The 19,519-nt window shown below is 38.3% G+C and overlaps 1 protein-coding gene across 2 annotated transcripts; it reads left to right on the top strand.

Moving 5' to 3' along the window:
- Nucleotides 1-1,720: 1,720 nt before the first annotated feature.
- On the top strand, nucleotides 1,721-18,083 carry cercam (cerebral endothelial cell adhesion molecule). Of its 2 annotated transcripts, none has more exons than XM_055040760.1 (12): nucleotides 1,721-1,781; nucleotides 8,532-8,642; nucleotides 11,050-11,167; nucleotides 11,318-11,452; nucleotides 11,555-11,759; nucleotides 12,474-12,593; nucleotides 12,733-12,809; nucleotides 13,057-13,163; nucleotides 13,411-13,543; nucleotides 14,158-14,285; nucleotides 14,768-14,971; nucleotides 16,418-18,083. In XM_055040760.1, the coding sequence occupies exons 1-12, from the start codon at nucleotides 1,729-1,731 to the stop codon at nucleotides 16,650-16,652; spliced, it is 1,626 nt and encodes a 541-aa protein (XP_054896735.1). In that variant the 5' UTR covers nucleotides 1,721-1,728; the 3' UTR covers nucleotides 16,653-18,083. The 2 variants fall into 2 exon arrangements, with proteins under 2 accessions (XP_054896735.1, XP_054896734.1); XM_055040759.1 differs by lacking the exon at nucleotides 1,721-1,781 and adding an exon at nucleotides 6,683-6,917.
- Nucleotides 18,084-19,519: the final 1,436 nt, after the last annotated feature.

Below are 19,519 nucleotides of genomic sequence, written 5' to 3'. Positions count from 1 at the left end.
TTAATAATCCTTTTTTTTCTGTCAACAGCTTGAATCCATCACGACCAGTGTAAATTATATTAGTTGTCATGTTGAAATTTGCTGGATGCTTGCTTTATTTAGTGCAGCAAACATTTAGAACAGATGGGTTAGAGGGATGAGAATACAACAGGCAGTGTTATGTGCTTTTCTCATAAATATTATTGTAAGTGCTTTTTTTTCCCTTTGGAAAGAATAAGCAAAAGGGCTCTGAATGCAGCAAATCCCAATAGTTCAGCTTCAGAGACAGGATATTGCTTGGCTACATTCAAATATATGCACAAAAATTTAATTGACCTTTATGGGTGTCGTTTTTAGAAAATACGTGAAAAGCTGACCAGATATAATACATAAAAGAAGAGCATTGTGTTGTACTCATGAAAGTCAGAATTATCTCAAAAATAAAAAATACATTTCCTGTTTTAAGACCAAAAATAAAACTGAAATGGATAACTCCTCATGGTTTCTCTCCGCTCAGGTGAACACACTCCTTTCACCCTTTTACTGCTTCACCATTATAAGCACACACTTACATGCCTAACACACGCACACACACACACACACAAACACACACATGCGCATGCAGAAGCACACACACATGCACCCGCTGCTGCACCCCACCCCCGAGCACATCGCTGCCCCAACATCCCCTGAATTCTTTGACAGCGGCTGCGCTGTTTCTTGGCAACGAGGAGATGAGCAGCGTCATACAGGAGGGCAACAGAGAAGGGGAGAGGAGAAGTCCTCAGTTATCTCACCATTACCATGCACAGATGAGGCCACAAAGGTGGTCAAAATATTCAACATTGTGCCTTTCTAAATTTAGTTTTGCAAGGTCAACATGAATGATGTTTTTATTTGTCCAGATTAATCTTGAAGGTAAATTTGCTCTCTTTTAAGTTCATCAAAACATAAAAAATTTATTATCCTCTTCAAACGTCAACATATTCTTTCAAAGCCTCAGTTTCAAAGTGCTGACAAGATTGTGTTGTGTATAGACCAGACTTAATGTACTTGGGTCATTTTGGACTGAAGCAATTCTTTTAAAGTGCTGGAGTCAAACAACAATATTGGCCACCTGGGAATTAAAGAAGAAGAGGAGGAAAAAGAAACACCCAACCCACTGACACGGCAAGTCAATTTATCTATACTGCTGCCAGCAGCACAGAACTTCCCCTTCAAACTGTCAATTAAAAACACAAACATGACATCTGTGAAGGAATGCAGGACTGATTTAAACATGACCGGATTTTAGCATGGGCTTACCGGGACTGCAGCCCGGGGCCCCGGCGTACTGGGGGCCCCGAAAGATGCTTTGTATTTTTGTGAATGAATAAGGTCAGAATGTCTTAATTTTATCACTTGCTATGAGGAGTTTGGCGGTGTTGTTGAAAAAATGTCTGATTTGTTCTGGCAAACGTCCATCATGAATGCTTGATTGTTATTGGTCCAAATTGGACGCTTCTTACGCTTTGGGGCGGAGCTTCATGGAGGGATTTCTCAAGATGGCGGACAAACAGAACGAATGACAGCGGAGCGCAAGAACAAAAGTAAAAGAAGTGCGCGACCGAGAGGTGACAACGCTTCTCAAGACGTTAGCTTTGCTAACAGCAGTTAACCTGGATCTCTGATTGAGATCCAGGTTCAGTATTTTGTATTTTTAACGATGCTAAAAGTCAGTGATGCTTTAAAACGGGTTTCCGTGAGTGGATGAAAGCAACAGAACAACTCAAAGAGAAAAATACGGCTAAAGTCACAGAAAGGTAATGCGACTGCTTTGCTCGCTCGCGCTCAATGTGAAGTTAAAAAAGCGGAACTAGCTTTAGCTTCCAGCTAGCAGCAGCGGGAGGAACTGACCTATTTCTACGGCGAAGGGCCGAGTGTACAAATTAACCCGGAGTGCGTCCTGCCCTGCCCTGACACGCAACCAATATCCAGTCATTACCGAATAAAAGTTTTGGCCAGGGGAAATAACCTGACTGTCTGAACTTGGTAATAAACCTATAATTAAACCTGATAATTAGATAGAAATGGAGAAGGATAAATAAATACTGTTCATTGAAGATGGATAGAGAACATTGTCAAACTTTTTTCTTCCTTAGGAAAGCTCTGCTGAATAGACATACTCAAGTATTTCTTTAATTACTATTTTGTTTGTAATAATAATCTTTACATTCATTAAAGGTACACTGGCAGCAATTTTCTGGCCGATCACAATCTGTTTTTGCTTGGGACTGTCCATCAGTCCTCTCAGGGTGGATAGTGGCTGATTATTGTGACCTTGTAGGTAGATAAGGTATGTAGATAGGATTGGTTCCACACGGCCAAGCGCAGACCTCCCATAGGGAAGAAAATTATTATATATGAGATACTGCGCAGGACCCTCAAGCTCCCAGGCCTCTGGTAGAGGACCTGAGCTCAGAGGATAAAGAACCAACCGCGGTGGGTGAGAAGGGAATTATTACATACAATATATTATTTAGCATTAAAGTATCCTCCCTTAACATGCAAGTCAGCTGTAGCATCTGTCCTTTAGCACCCACCTGTGATCATTTTTTTTGCTGATTAAAAACAACAACTTTCCCCTTCTTCTCAGTGACCATTAGTCAAACCACCAAAACCAAATGTTGATTTAATGGAGTAAGATTTGTCTGTTTTAATTCTGCATCTGTGTTATTGCACATTGCCTTGTGAAAAATGTTTAGAAAGTAAATATTACCACTACTTTGACATAATGTTGAAAAAAAAACGTGTTAAAAGTAAAAAAAAATAAAGCTCAGATGGGATTGTAAAAACGTGACCATCTTTGGTTGCACAACATCCAATGCCAGGGAAGGCTGGGAGCAGCAGGCTGCTGTAGTTGCTGAGTAAGAGGGTGTGAGCTTCCATTCATCCCGTGATTGGCAGGTATTGACCTGGCCAGCCAAAAGACGTCTCTTTGGGAGCGCTATTGATTATTGCCACTGCAATAAAGGTCCTGAAAGCTTGTGAGAATGTCACAACTCGTCTCTGGACATGAGACACAGGCCAAACGCAGCAATGCAATGACAGAAACACTCTTACTACATGACATCCTAACCTACTTGTTCTTTCATGCAGGCAAACAGGTTCTTAATGAGAAAAAAAATATGATGGAATCGGTGATGTATTAGCTAACAATAATCCCATCTGTTTTACTTCAATCAAGGCAAACATTTTAAAGATATCTAAAAAGATTTAAACCCACAATACAGTGGAAGCTCAGCAGTGGCATTCCTTTTGTGCGCATGGTAGAGTGTGATGGGGTTGGGAGTGTGCAACATATCAGAATCTAAGGGGAAGCATGGGGGAGTTGGTTGAGGCCACCAACACCAGCATGACTTTGTCATTGAGAAAAAGAAGCAGAACCAATGGTACTGGACCTATGCCAATGTTTGTGGCAGTAGCTGGTGTGCTGTGATCATGTGTGTAAATCAAGGAGAGCACAAAATGGGCTTCCTCCAGTATATGGGAAGCCTAAGCAGAAAAACAATTTTGAATGGATTCTTTATTTACTCTATGAACAATACTAAAGATAGCAAGGTTTTCTTCACTATCCATTCTTGATCTTCTGCTCAGACCCCACAGGGAAACCCTGGCATCCCTGTGCCCTGTCAACTCTCAAGGCATTCCCTGGTCAGGAGGGATATACTTAAAAACGCTCATGTGACTTTTGGATCAACCTCAGAATCCCCCTCTGAGTGTGACATTACTTCAAATACAGACTTCCAAGAGGGATCCAAACCTACACTACCTCTACTACATCATTCTCTGTGGAGAAGCAGTGACTCCATTCCAAGCTTCCTCTGGATGACAAAGATCTGTGCTTTATCTCTAAGCCTGAGTTCAGCCACTCTAAGTAGGAAGCTCATCTAAGCTGCAGGAAAGATTTGTTTCCAGATAGTTCTTGGCCAAATCCTAACTGTGTGTGTGTGTTAAGTGTCCTATGGTATTTGGGTTTCAGCATTCCTTTTGTTGGCCATGTCTTTGAGCACTAAGCACCTTGTACTTTAAATGATTGCAGGGAGGATGCAGTTCTATGCCGAAACTTCAGAATTATGAGTTCCTAGTTGCTTTATGTTTGATTTTCCGCTAAGCTTTTTGTACAAAATTGTAGTAATGTAACATAGTCAGTTTGAGAAGCTGCATTTTCTTTGTGACATGGTTTAAACGAGCTTTTGCAAACCAGACCCAATCCAAGAATGCAATTTATTTTCCTTGACACAATTTGGCTGTATGCACTAAAACAGAAATAAGGGCTTTGACTAATCAAAACACTTTGATATAGATTCTCGATTGCTTCAGACCTCAACTTCTAGAATTAAATAAATTCAGATGTTGGACATGTTTAAATGCATTAAAAAATGTATTTGAAACTGTATTAAAAGTAATATTGTCAAAATACACACTTACTGCAAGTACAATATTATCTCTTCAGCCCGTTATTGGTCTTCCCTGAATTTTTCAAATAGAAAACCCCAAATAGAGAAGGTCTACTCATTTAATGCCCGAACCACTTGCAGTGGCTCCTTTCGGTGTGATAAAGTGATGGCTTTATTTTCAAATTTCCCTTGGTTGATGGACCAGTACATGATGTGAGTTTTGCATTTACACTCAGCTCTTTCTTCCCTGTGCCCAGATGCAGCAGCAGCACCAAGCACTCTGTAAACGAGTCCCCAGTCTATCCATCTCCTCCATCCTATCACCAGAAATGCAAAAGACACATACTTTTGTTTTCCACTTGTGCACTTTGCTCCTCTTCTACACATTATCAGGAAAGAGAAATACCAAACGTAGGTATTTGTGTGTTTGGTATTTATCCCTAAGCCTGAGCTGCAGATGAAAGTTGAAAGTTAAAAACTTTCAAAAAAGTTAACTTTCTTTTTGACCAAACATGTTTTAAAAGATTACAAGACATAATTTGCTGCTTGGAAGCAAAAGAAATGAGAGCTTTGTTTTTAAGAATGCAGGACTATTAAAGATTAACTTGACAATATGTTTTTAAGTTGTTAAAAAAACAGATTTAAGTGAAACTCCTCTAAATAGTGGAGTTTGTGCCCTTTCCCCCTCACTGATTCTCTTTTGCAATCTGCTCAAGACAATGAAGATTTTCTTTTTGTCCTTCCCTGCCTATCCTTGCCCCTCTGTCGCTCGTTCACACACTCCCTCACACAAATGCCGTCTCCACCCTTGACCTCACAGTGAAAAGTTAGCGCACCCGAGGTTGAACTCTCCCAGATCAGCTGCAGCCACAAACGCTGGGAAAATTGCGCTGGACGCACACACTTGGGCTCCGTGTCAGTGCGTGCGTGGTTGTGTGTGAGCGTGGCAACACTTGGGGTGTCAATAGGGGAGATTTGACCCTCTACCCTTGTGACCTGTCCAAACAAACGAGCGCCTTTAACCCAAGTCCACCATTGTCACCACTGACTGCCTTCGTTTATTCACAGAACACTGGAAAAAAACCCCTCAAAATTCATTATGGACCACTTTGCTTATTATTGTCCAACAAGCCTTTTTCTTCTCCTTGGGTCTTTATTCTCCACTCTTTCCATCATTTATATTCCCAACACTTTCCTTTTTAAAAGCTTCCCCTCTGTCCACTTAGACTTATGATCCTAAATATTAACTTTTGTACAGATTGAGCATGAGCGCACACCTTGAGTGTTCCTCTTGTCTTTGACTTTCCTGACATACCTGTCATTTAATTTGCAATGGCCATAAACTCTCCACGTTTTATCAAATAAAACTTCCTACAAACTCAATGTTTTACATCTCTATTTGGAATAAACCTAAATCTAAACAAAAATGACTATAATTTATGCAATGGCCAAGTTGGTCATGTCAAAACCTCAAGTGTCTACAACTTGAACTTCATAATTACACCTTTAACACAAAGGGCCACGCGGCCGGTGAGTGTGGCGCACGCTCAACCTTTTTGCATAAAATTGCAGTTTTCACTTTGGGTAGAGCAGGACATTTGTTTAAAACATGTTTGTGCATGATTGTTGTTTTTCATAGTTATGCTATTGTAGGTTTATGGCTGGCTTTAAATGCTTTTCGCAGAACTAATTAACCACGCGGATGTAAAGAAGTAGAATAAAATGATATTAGAAAGCTATAACCTGGAGGTACAAGGCCTCTCTTTGACGTCTAACGTCACTGGGTGCTTCTTTTGGATCAAAGCCGCCCCCTGCTGGTGATTTTGTTAAATTGTTTCCGTCAGTCTGTTTTAATTATTAGGAAACATTTATATAAAGTACACATCGGTTATTCGGGCTACTTTAACTGACAACTACACTGCAGTTTGTTGCAAAAAATAAAATAAAATAAAAACATGATGTTAACTGATAAAAAGGAAAATAATTTTTTTAAGTTATACATTGAAATAGTTAAATTACAGAAAATAGAAAGCATATACCTCTTAATAAATGTATAAAAAAGTTTTTTTTTTTTTTGGGAGCAAGAAATTAGTCTGGCCAAACCGTGATGCCTTCACTGCACTGCTAGATTTTTGCTTAGAGCGGAAGTTGCGAGTCCTCTCCCAGTCTGAGCTTGCATGACTTCACCCAGCAATGGGAAGAAGTAGGTGGTTGATCGTTTGGGAAAGCCCTCTTTTTCTTGGAAAGGAAACCAGAAGCGAAGCGGCATTTTCCTCCTCTTCACCCCATTTCCACTATGTTACTTCATGTTTTAGTCTTAGCAGCCCTGACCTCCCGGGCCGAGAGTTACTTTATTGAAGAAAAGTTCCCGGAGGAGTCCGGGATGCAGCCTCCCACCGTGGTGATCGCGATCATAGCCAGGAACGCAGCGCATTCCCTGCCGTACTACCTCGGAGCTCTGGAGAGACTCAAGTACCCCAAAGACCGCATCTCTGTGTGGTGGGTGTCCTGCATGCTCTGCCCCCGACTCCTTGGTCAGGGATCGGCTTCTTATACCCCTTCAAAAGGTCAAAAGCATTTAGATGAGTTGAGGAAAGGAGCAGTCCTGTTCCCCCTCTGAGCCTTTCTCCCAGCACAGGGCTGCAGTCCTCCTGCTGTTTGGAGACAGTTTTAAATGCTCTACTCTGATTTGTTTCGGCGGGCTTAAAATAATAATTGGGCATGACTCAGTTGTTGTTTTTAAAATCTAAACCCACCATCTCTAACTAAACTTGGGTGTGGTTTATTTACAGAAAACGTATCTTTTTTTCATTCTGTAAAAATAGTAAGTAAAATGCTTGCAGAAGTTTTGTCACGTTACACCAACAAATGTTAGTGGGTTTTATTAGGACTTTGTGTTCACACCAACACAAAGTAGTGCGTGATTCTGAAATGGAAGAAATAGAAAGCATGTTTTTTCAAAAAAATTTACAGGAAGAAAAAAAAAAAGCATTTAGAAAGTGTTGCATGCATTTGTACTCAGTCCACTTTACTCTGACACTCTTAAATAAACAACTTCACCAAGCACTCCATGAGCTTCTAGGGAATAATGAGAAGACAGATCACATGCAAAAGTGCAATGGAAAACATAATATTGCATGTAACACATTTTTCACAATAGAACAAGTGTCAGCATCATGCTGTGTCAAGGCTTTAGGAACACGGAAGCTTATGAGATTTGATGGGATTACGCTAAAGTCCGGACAATCCTGGAAGAATGGTTTTTAAGAGGCTGCAAAGGACTTGAAACTTTCACTTTCCAGCAGGACAACAACCCTAAATACAAGGTCACCGCAACAATTGGATAATTTAGGATAGAACGATACATCTATGTTCGATTGGCCTATTCAAAGTTCAGACAGAAATCAAACCAACCAATCCATTCAAACAGTATACAAATGTAGAACATTATTTCATTTCTATTTAATTAAATAATTAAATTATTTAATTTCTTTTATTGAAAGAAGTAACAGTTTCTTTCTAGCTGCTGCTAAAATTATATGAAAAATTGATAATTTCAGTTATTATATGCATATATCTAATATTTTTATGCTTATCTTGTCTTTTACAGACAAGTATTAAAATATACTGTGTTTAGTTTTAGTTTTCATGTTCATATTTTGCATAATATAGATATAGGGGACACTGACATGCAAAGGATATTAGCCCTGTATTTTGAAATTCCATAAATATTTTCAAGCTAACTTTGTGAAAGCAAGGTAAAAAAAAAAAGATTCATAAATAAAATAAAGGCAATAAAACAAAGCATGAGAAATTCTAATTCTAAAGTGTCACACAAATGTTACTTCACAGCAGAGAAGCTCTCCAAATTCAATCAATTAGCTGAATCATTTATAGTGGTGGGTTTTTGCTATAAATTCATTTCCCTCATTAAGGGACACTGCTGAAAAAAGAACCTCGATATTAATGGTTTCTATCAGCTCCTTCGCCCAGAGGTGGTGGAGTGGAGTAAATAATTTTCATAGCTTATAACAGATGTGACTGCTGATCTGATCTTCACACAGTCTTAAAGTCCTGTCCAGATGCTTTCTGATTTCTCCTCGCTTCTCTCAGGGCGGCGACAGATCACAACTCGGACAACACCACAGCCATTCTGAGAGAGTGGCTCACTGTCATGCAGAGATTTTACCATTACGTTGAGTGGAGGCCAATGGACCAGCCGACGTAAGTCCACATTTATCGTTATGTTAAACTTCCTGTAGGGCTGTGGTCCACGACAGCTACAGCTCACGGTTTAGTGTGAGTATATATAAGAACAGGAGAGAACATTTGTTGTTTACATCTCAAAACTGCCTCTTAAGTTTCACTCTCACTGAGATTGAATTATATGTCACACTGTAATGTGAAATAAAAAATATATATCTTTTTACATGTTTCTGCTCATCTGCTGTTATGCAGATCACTATACTAAGAAGCAGCAACTTTTAATGTAGTAGGTTAGCTTCCAAGAAACCAAATGTTCTTCTGTTTTTTGTTTTGTCTTGGCTCCAGGAAAGTTTCACTCAGGCTTGTAAAAGATATTTTCAAAAATAGTTCTTTGATCTGTCTGCTTTTTATAATCATTTTCAACCCAGTTCTTGAAACAAATGTCCTCTGAATAATATTATAATATCTGTTCAGAATCACTTTAAAGCAGTATCCAGAAAGTCTGATTATTTGGAGGCAAACTGTAGGGAAATGAGTGACGACAAAACTTGCATTCAGTTACTCATTTTGACTAATCCCTACTGAGGGAGGATGGCTTATTCAGGGATAAAACTTCGAATGCTTGTCTTGATTTTTTTTCATTCTCAACACATAAGTTCCTCATCTGCTTTTCACCCTGTTGAAATTCCGTTCACACGCCAGCTTGCAGTTCAGAAGTTTACATACACTCATCCTGAATATGGATGTCATGGTAATTTTTTTCTCCGTTTTGTTTTTAAAGATTCATTTGCATTGTTCATTTAACAGGTGAAAATTATGTTGCTAAACAAAATTTTTGTTGTTTTTATTGTCTTGGCATCCATTCTTGGATAATGGAAAATATGCATTCAGTTACATGCTGTTTTGTGGAACAGCATGTAAATAATGAAACCTCTGTTCTAAATGGCACTTGTGTGTTGAGCTCAGTTGCTTAGGATTCACAGTATTCAACTGGGTGATGACTTAATATGTTGCTTCTACTGTGGCTCCACAATCACATGTTAATTTTTTGATATTTAAGGATGAATTTCCCATCTGGGGGTGCTCTTGTGTGTTGAGCTCATTAATAGCCAAATCAATCAGAAATAAGGCCATATCATCTTTTTTACTGTGTTGCATCATGAAGTGAATGAAACATGAGCTGAACTATTTCTGGATAATTGCTGCAATATTTGTACCAGAGTTCTTTGTCAGCCTACATTATTATTGAGGAGCACCAGCACCACCAGTGCCTGAGTTTTTCCTAAAATGTTCTTAGGTTCGAAAGCCTCACGTTGACTCCCATAAACATACAACTTCTCATTGTGACCAGTTTTGGCTCATGTTATCATCAAACTTTTCTCCAGAAGACGCACGGCTTGTGTGGACACCTTTAAGTGGAATTTGTGCTTGGAGGCTTCTTTCATAGTCAGCACCCATAGTTATAGTTATAAACTTTGTTTCACTTTGGATAGAGACATTGGTGTTCCAGTGTATAATTACCTGAAGAGTTGGGTTGTTCCTGAACATCCTGACCAATTTTCCTTCATCTGAAGGTGACAATTTGGGTCTGATGGTTAAAACGTCAGACACACTTGGAAGTTCCAACCGGATAAGGATTTTCAAAACACTCCAAAAGTGGTTTTGAGATGAAGGTTAAAGTTAAACTTTGGAATGAGCCTGAATGAAATGTTTTTGAACATTTATGGAATATACTTAAGATCCTGGCATTGACCAAAAGCAATCTGATCTTAAACAAATGATAAAATTTCTGCTTCAAAAAGTGGTCAAAAATCCACCCTGAATGGATTTTTGACATTCAGGATGTCAAAAGTCCATTCAGGATGATTTATTTAAAAAAAAAAAAAAAACTGTTTAAGAGATGCCAAATATAATTTGTAACCTGTGTAGAGAAAATTCTCAATGAAATACAATCTATGGACCTAATTCTTAAAAAAAAAAAAAACTAGTCATATGTTTCACAAAATACATCATATGAGCTTCTATTTCTTATGTTATTCAAACCCTTTTTGACTTCGTGTAAGATTCTTAGCAGAGCTATGAATATGAGGAAAATGTGACCTTCAGTTTTACTTCTTTTTTTTTCAGTTTAGAAATTGCAATAAAAAGTGGGTTAAAGTTTAATGTTTCATTTTACTTCTTGTAAGATTGGATTTGTACTGTAAATGCATGTAGCTATCAGGATGACTCGGTTTAACTCAGTTATAGACGAGAAGGGCTCTCAGAGAGCACATCGTCTTCTGAGACCCACATTTTTATTTTAAGAAGGAGGAACCAGTTCTGCTATAAAATGTAATGATTTCCAGCTTGTGGATCACTATGCTAACAGTTTCATAAAATTCCAAAATAGAAATATGTCCAGGGATGACATCTGTCTCTTTTTTAGGTCTTATGCGGGGGAGTTTGGTCCAAAGCACTGGCCCAACAGCAGATATGAGTATGTGATGAAACTGAAGCAGGCTGCCCTCAACTTTGCCAGGAAGCGCTGGGCTGACTACATATTGGTATTTTATTTAACCATATCTGTTTACAATATTGACTTCTCTTGTTTTGCTTTGCTGCATTTCTGTTTCTTTGCAGCTGATTCTTTACGCATTTAGAGTTGATTTAATTCACCACTGTCTTCTTTGTTTTCTGTGTTTCGTATTGGTCAGTATGCTGACACAGACAACATCCTCACCAACCCAGAAACCCTCAACCTGATGATCGCAGAGAACAAGTCAGTCATCGCTCCCATGTTAGACTCCCAGGGAGCGTATTCCAACTTTTGGTGCGGTATCACACCACAGGTGAGGAAACGCTAAGAAAAAATTAAGACATTAACTTAATGCATAACTTGAAAACAGTCATGATTGATGCTCATTTTCACTGTTGTTGTTTGTTTTTTTTAGGGTTATTATCGACGAACAGCGGAATACTTCCCGACACGTTACCGCCACAGACACGGCTGCTACCCCGTGCCAATGGTCCACAGCACCCTTCTGCTGGATCTGAGGAAGGAAGGCATGAAGAAACTGGCTTTCTACCCTCCTCATAAAGACTACTCATGGCCTTATGACGACATCATCGTTTTTGCCTTTTCCTGTCGTGCTGCAGGTTTGTCTCCTCAATACAGATTAAATGTTTGTCTTGGCTTCTTATATAGACAGTTATATTCTGCAAGTGATGAAAGCAGAGACTCCTCCAGATGTTTAGAAGTTCAGTTAAAGAATTGCAGCTTTTTGAACCAAGTTTCACAAACAAATTTAGTTGGAGAAGTTTTCCATGAGGTAAACTTTCCAGAATATGCTGCTGTTTATGTTTAAATGTTCAAAAGAAAAGGAAGCGGCAAATCTTAACCTTCCATGCTTATGTGAGGATCCGATGTTTCCATGACGAAAGATGAAATGATTGGATGAAGAGTAGGCTATTATTCTGGGATATTTCTGTAAAATGCCGCAACATCCCTGCACCTCCATGCTGTGGTTGAAACAAATTCCCAACAAACACCTGAAGAGGAAATCAGAAAAAAATACTTTCTATTTATATAAGTGACAGACTGCAGCTTTAAAGTGATCAGGAATCTAAAAGCTGAATGGAATGGAAAAGAATGGTCTTTTCCATTCTTATCCATTGATAAGAATGGAAAAACCATTCTTATCAAACAAGCTCCAATTGCTAGACACTTTTAACACATATAATGTAAATGCTCTTCCACAAAAGATGAAAGATAAGAATGGTTTTTCCATTCTTATGTCTAGCAATTGGAGCTTGTTTGATAAGAATGGTTTTCAAAAAAACTTTCTGAGTGTTTATGTTTTGCTTGTGTAGAGGTCCAGATGTACGTGTGTAACAAGGAGCGCTATGGCTACCTAAATGTTCCCGGCAAACCTCATTTCACACTGGAGGACGATCGTCTCAACTTTGTCCATGTCCAGCTGGAGTCACTGAGTAAGAAACCGAGCATCAGACTGTTATCTAACAAGGGCTTTACATTACTGAAACCTTTGTCTTATCAACCACATTTGCACGATTTCTGCTGTTTTCTTGCATTTCCTCTTCAAACTCAAATTTGGTCTCTGTTTGGAAGTTGATGGGCCTGCCATGTATCCTTCTCGATACGTTCACATGTTCCCGAAGCAGAGAGACCTGGTGGGGTTTGATGAGGTGAGATTTTTATGGTTTGAGGGTTTTTTTTGTTTGTTTTTTTGTTCAGAGAAAAACATTTGTAAACCTAATTTATTTGTGGCTTTTACTGCCAAAAGAAAAATAATGACACAATGATAAGAGCATGAAGGAAAGTGAATTCTAACCTAATTTAATCCTGCAGTTTCTGAGAAGATGTCTTTAGATGCACAAAGTTTGAAAGCTTTTAGTTATTCAGCAGTGTGTGTAAGCTTTGGTCTGTCTGCAGATCTATCTGATTAACCTGCGACGCCGGCCTGACCGCAGAGACAGGATGCTGTACTCCCTGAACGAGCTGGAGGTTGACGTCAAAGTGGTAGATGCTATAGATGGAAAGTAAGCACACATTCAAAGTCTCCAGACAGATATTCATCATTACAGTTCCTTAAATGTCCTTATCATCAAGTTAAAAAAATATTCTAAAGGCAAAAAGTAAGAATTGGAGAATGTCAGCGTTTGAATGATTGGTTAGTGAAACCACCCAGTTGCGGATTTTGGTGCTGCATTAATAGAAAATGTGGCAACGTTTGATAGATATGAATTTTTATGTTTGTTTTAAAGCCAATATGTGTTTGTTTCTCAGTGCACTGAACAGCAGCGACATTAAGTTCCTGGGGGTCGACTTGCTGCCGGGTTACTATGACCCGTTCTCTGGACGCACGCTGACCAAAGGAGAGGTGGGCTGCTTCCTCAGCCACTATTACATCTGGAAGGAGGTGAGAGAGCTCAGCTACACAGTCATTCCCAACCTGGAGGGGCGCTAGAGAGTTGACAGGAGAACCCACTAGTTAGGGATGCAGACACAAGAGACCCCTTCAAAACACCTAAAACCCTATTTTAATGGTTCACACAACAAATACACCTTAATACGCATTAATACACTCAGTGAAAACCATGTGGACAGTCTTCCTTTGTGCTCTTGGGGCTTCTGTCAATCATCTACCAAAGAAGATGAATGGTGCTGCATGATTGGCTGCTTTGCAAGCGCCAGTCAATAGTATGTCAGGTAGCATTGCACTGAGGTATTTCAGCTTCCAAAGCTGTATTTTTCAAGTTTTGTTGTGTGAACTACATTTTTAACTTGGAAAAAATGAAAAAAGAAAGCACAAATGCAAAAACAGACTTTGATTAAATTAATGTTTCACCTAGACATTTGAGCTTTAAGTAGTGACCTGTTATCTTGAGACGCAAATCATATTACCTTTCTTTTTGATGTTTCAGCAGATCTCTACCTATTCATGGTTCAGTATCCATGGATTTTTTTTTTTTTGTGGAAATTTGACCTATTTCCAGATATTTTCATGATGATATATTTTTTCTTTTTCTCTAGGTTGTGGACATGCAAATGGATAAAGCCCTGATCTTTGAGGATGACGTTCGCTTCGAGGCAAACTTCAAGCGACGAGTGCTCAGGCTAATGGAAGAGGTGCAGCAGGTGGAGCTGGACTGGGACTTAATGTGAGAAGTTTTTTTCTCCCTTGGTTTTGGTAAGGGATGGGAAGAGTTAAGGTAACACAACAAATTCAGTTGTCTAAATGTGTTAAAGAGTGGGAAAAGTGGATTAAAAAAAAAACTTCAGATAGCTATCTGACTACTCAAAGTAAGCTGAATGTTTTCAGTGTAAATTCCTTCTTGTGCTGGATTTTTTTTGTCTCATGTAATCCAAAATCAGCTTGTTTCAATTTAAATCATACCGAGTGTGTTGGACAAAACGTCAGACATGGAATCAAAGCACTTTGAAATCATCTGTTAGCAGGAGGAGGAACCATCACTAACTCTTTTGTGCATATTGTGTTGGTTAGACATGTGTAAAACATATGCAAGGAAAAAAAAATAAAAGGAACGAAGAAACTAAATCAAATGCATTTTAGAAAACACATTTTGACATTTTTTTTGTCAAAAATTTTTTCTTTCTAAATTCCTTCCCTTTTTTTCCACAGATATCTAGGCAGGAAACAAGTGAATCCTGGAAAGGAGGTGGCGGTGGAGAACGTTCGGAACCTGGTGGTGGCCGACTATTCGTACTGGACTCTGTCCTACGCCATCTCTCAGCAGGGAGCCCAGAAACTGCTCAATGCTGAGCCGCTCTCCAAGATGCTCCCTGTCGATGAATTCCTGCCAATCATGTATGACAAACATCCCAAGTAAGTGTTTAGCATCGTTTTATTTCTAGATGTCCTCTTAGGAGAAACTATTTTTAATACAGATGTTCTACAGAAACTTGAAAAAACAACAAAAAAAAAACAACTATCATTTCAACATGTTTGATTGGGATTTTATGTGACAGACCAACACAAAGTAGCACATAATTGGTATGTGAAGGGAAAATTCTGCATGGCTGTTTTACAAGTAAACAGTGTGGTGTTGATTTGTGTGATTTGTCTATAACCTAACAGCTATCTTCATAACTTTATCAGACTGTTAGTTTTGTCACCTGTCCATGGTGTTCCTGGGACTTCCTGATGCTGTTTATTCACTAATGTTCTCCAACAAACCTGAGACCTTTACAGAGAACTAAGTTTAAATTATACACTGAAAACCTATTAATTAATTTTCCAAAGGCACTAGAGTTGATTTAGCGGTATCATAGGGAAGAGGGTTGAATTCAAATACATGCCACACTTTTTAAACTTTTATTTACAGAAAAAATGACTCCAAGTATAATTTTTCCCCTAATTTTATAATAATGTTCTACAATTTGACGGTTTATTACATGAAATCCAGATGAAATAAATTGATGTTTGTGCTTGGAATGTGGTAAAATGAAAAGGAAAAAAAAATGTAACTGCACACACATTCATTGCCTTCAGCACATTCCAGTGTTGTATATTCTTTCTCTACCCAAGTCTTAAAAATCTAAAAACGGGCCTCATAATTGCCCAACACATTCTTTAATTTACATGCCTGAGTTTCATATTTAGCTTTATTTGGTGTGGACCTTCCAGATTAGAGAGCCAGAGCAAAGACTGTGGCTATCCGTCAGTGGGCTTTAGTTTAAAAATAATTGCAGTAATGTTTAACTTTAGACTTAAAGGACATTTTTCTTTTTACGTTGTCCATGTTTGTTGGCTGCACCCCAATATCAATCTTATTTTTACATTAGCACGTTAGCTTTTCTTATTGCTACCATTACAAAACTCAGAGCTCCAGATAAACCCACACCTGCACTGAAAAAAAAGCCCTACATCATCAGACTGCAGAAATAACATGTTTCATGCTGCAGAGTGTGTAAACCAGATGGGAGCTGGGAAGCATGCATGCACTCCATACTGTGTGGAAAGCTGGCAAACAGCCAGCCCACTTTCTCTGTTCTCCGTCTCTAACCTCTGAGAGGCTCATTTGATATGCTTGACTGCCCTGCTAAGATTACACAGCGTCTGCACCCCACGTTTGGTCCTTCTGTCCGACCTTCAGTGTGACTAAACGACATTTAAAATCAGAGTGAATCACAACATCTTTTATTTTCACTTTCTCTTTTTTTTTCTTTTTTTTGATTAATATGAGAGTAAATATTTGTGGTAAAAAATAAATGACTGAAATCACACACAAAAAAACTGTCTAAATATTTATGCTTCCTTTTCTATTTACAGTGAGGACTACAAGTCCCATTTCCCCAACAGAAACCTTCAAGCCTTCAGCACACGCCCCCTTCTGGTACAGCCATGTCACTACGCCGGCGATCCTCAGTGGGTGAGTGACACAGAGACCTCCACACTGTGGGATGATGACTCAGTAAGGACTGATTGGAGGGGCTCCCATAAAACTCTGAAGGGGGCTGCGCCACCGCCTGAGATGCTGTCGGCCTCCTACAGGGACGAACTTTAATGCCGGGACACTGGGAGGTCAGAAAGACGGACGCTGAGGGGACAACATGATGTCAGACTTAATTTCAGTCGCTTTGACGAGGCAGACATTCTCATTGTCCTAAGAGCTGGACATTTTTATTGTTGTAGACGGTGTGTGGTACTCCAGGGATGATCTTTGGGGTTATTTATTGACTCACTCTGCAGCAGCATGCTTTAAATGTTATGCAGAAACTTGCACAACAAATTTCCTCAATCAATTCAGAGTTTTTAAAGTTTTTATTGTTACTTCTTCTTTGGTGGGTGTGAGAGAAATTCTGTTTGATGTGTGCCTGTGGTGATTGTATACCCAGAAACGGATGTCAGAACGTTTGTCCCTAAGTCTGTCAAAAAGTAGAAGGACGCCATTTCCTTTTTAGTCTGAACAATGTGTATTGTAATTTTTTTGGTATTTTTTTTAGTTCCAGTAAAACTGTTGACAGACAGAACTTCACCTACTACCAAGCTCTACATGGTAAAAGTTTCTACAGCAGTAACAGTGTCAAAGCTTCGACATGTGATGGTTCAGAACTCTTATGAGTGATTCAAGATTGTATTCATCAAATATTGTGTTTTTACTCACACATACTGAATGCGACAGAGAGTTTTTAGGCATTGTTTCTTAAAAAAGTAAAGTATTGAATAGATTTATCTCCCTGTTGTTTTGTTATTTACAGAGTGAAATTGGCAATTTAAACTGAACAAATCATGGGTTACCATATTTTTAAATATTTTTCAAAAAATATGTATTTTATTCTTAAAATTTGTTCAATTTTATAATGATCTGGACTTATAGTGATTATTATTTTAGACTAAATAAAACATCAGAATAATGTGAGGCAGTCAAGATTTTCAAAATTTTTTTTTTTTTAATTGACAGGAAACAGATGTCTGCTGAGGTTAGAAGTGTTTATTTTTTTATGTTAAACAGACTTGATATGGGTTTAGGAACTACATAAAACATTTACATTAGCAGTTATGAGCCATTTGAATTACATAAATGAGGTTTGACATTTACATAAACATGTGTAGTGACCTATTTTTTGTTTCAGTTATTTCTGCTAATCAATAATTAGCAGAAATTATTAGTTTAATTTATTGAGTCGTTGATGATGTGTCTTACTGATGAATCAAGACTTATTCTGGTTGTTTTTTTTTTTCTTATTTGTGTTTTAATATGGGGTGTATGGAACATTTGTCATTTTAAAGTGACAAATCCAGTCAAATAAAAAAAATTATAAAAGTAGACTTAAAAAATAATGTAGTTCATGACGTTTTCATTCAGCTTCCCATGCTGTACAGGCCAGGGTTTACCACAAGAGGGCATCATTTCTCAAGTATCAGATGGTCGTAGCAGTGGGTGGAGTTCATGAGAAAGTACTTGGTTTGTGTTTCTTAAATTATTGCGACTACAGTCTGTCTGAGGCTTCTTTTTTTTTTTTTTTGAAGAAAATGCATGCGTTTGAAAAGAGTATTTTTTTTTCAATCAAGTCATAAATAATAAAATAATGTATTTTATAGTGATGATTTTATGAGGTAAAAAAAGTCCTATATGCATCATAATTTCCTCAACTTTGCTGCTCCAGTTGATTAACAAAATACTAGAAATGTCTTCAGTTTCTAGAACTACTTATGTTTACATGCACTGTGGTAAAACAAGTGTTAATAGGTATGTCTCACTGTAAATAATTTCAAGGGGTCCACAAAAATAAAATTCACAACAGACAACAGCAACAATTCAAGTAATCCACACATACAAAGAAAACAAAGCCAATTAGTCTTGGACACGCGTACAGAAGTGCATTAAATACTTTGTGGAAAACCCTTTTTAATAGAGAAAGCTTCATAATGTCTCCTGAATATCACATGCAATGCTCAGCTGGAATTTTGACCCATTCTTCTTCACAAGCCATTTTGAAACGCCAAAGATTGAGGGAGTCCTTTGTATGTTGCCATGAAAATTTGCTTAGGTGGAAGTCAGCTGACTGACTTTGCCATTTTCAGCACTTTTAAGTAAAACTTATATTTAAATCACTGATTTTTTTTAAGTGACATCATGTTAACATGAAAATCAACTATTTTACTTAAAAAGAAAAAAAAAACCCTCTGTTTTCTTAGGTTTAATTCGGCCCTAAAGATTTAATAGAGTCTTAGTAAACACATAATCTGATCAGATCTCTACACACGTTAAGCTTTCTGGTTCTTGTGACTTGATTTATCTCAAATCAGAATGAAAGAAGCCAACCTGAACAGTGGTTCACAGTGTTCAAACTTTACTCCTGGACTTGTTTACATGGCCATAGTACACAAGCTTATCTATCTGTAGCCTGTGTTTAAAAAGAAAAATATCATTCATGAGGAACCCAAATGTTGCTGAAGCTTCCTGCCTTCCTTAGATTAGGATTTAAAGCGGAGCTCACACGCCTATCGAGAAAATAAGGTTACAGGCAGCAGTAGTTTCTACACTCAGCTTCTGTCTTGTTCAAAGCTGTACAAACCAGACAGAACCTCCCGTCACAGGAGGGAATCTAAACTCAGCATCGTATTGGCTGCTGGTGAGGAGGTGTGCACTCAGCAGGCCAAAACAGGCAGAACGCAGCAACAGGGAGTCAGGTTTCATAACGTGAACATACTAAAATAACCACCATTTCTTGTCTTCCTAAATAATTTTCAGTGTTCATACGCATAAAAAAAACATGCAGAATTTGTTTTAAGTGCTTAATAGAAAAAAAAACTGTCAGTCCAGTCATTTCATATGCACGGCTTCATCTGTTTTACCTGTGATGGAAACATAGCTTTACTAATTAACCTCGAGTTCTCCTCAATTTCACTCAAGGAGGTTAGATTTCT

Source organism: Poeciliopsis prolifica, unplaced genomic scaffold, assembly GCF_027474105.1.
Source record: "Poeciliopsis prolifica strain line A6 unplaced genomic scaffold, Auburn_PproV2 SCAFFOLD015, whole genome shotgun sequence".
Taxonomy (NCBI): domain Eukaryota; kingdom Metazoa; phylum Chordata; class Actinopteri; order Cyprinodontiformes; family Poeciliidae; genus Poeciliopsis; species Poeciliopsis prolifica.
The sequence above is the reverse complement of the archived record's forward strand: the minus strand, read 5'-3'. Positions and strand labels throughout refer to the sequence as shown.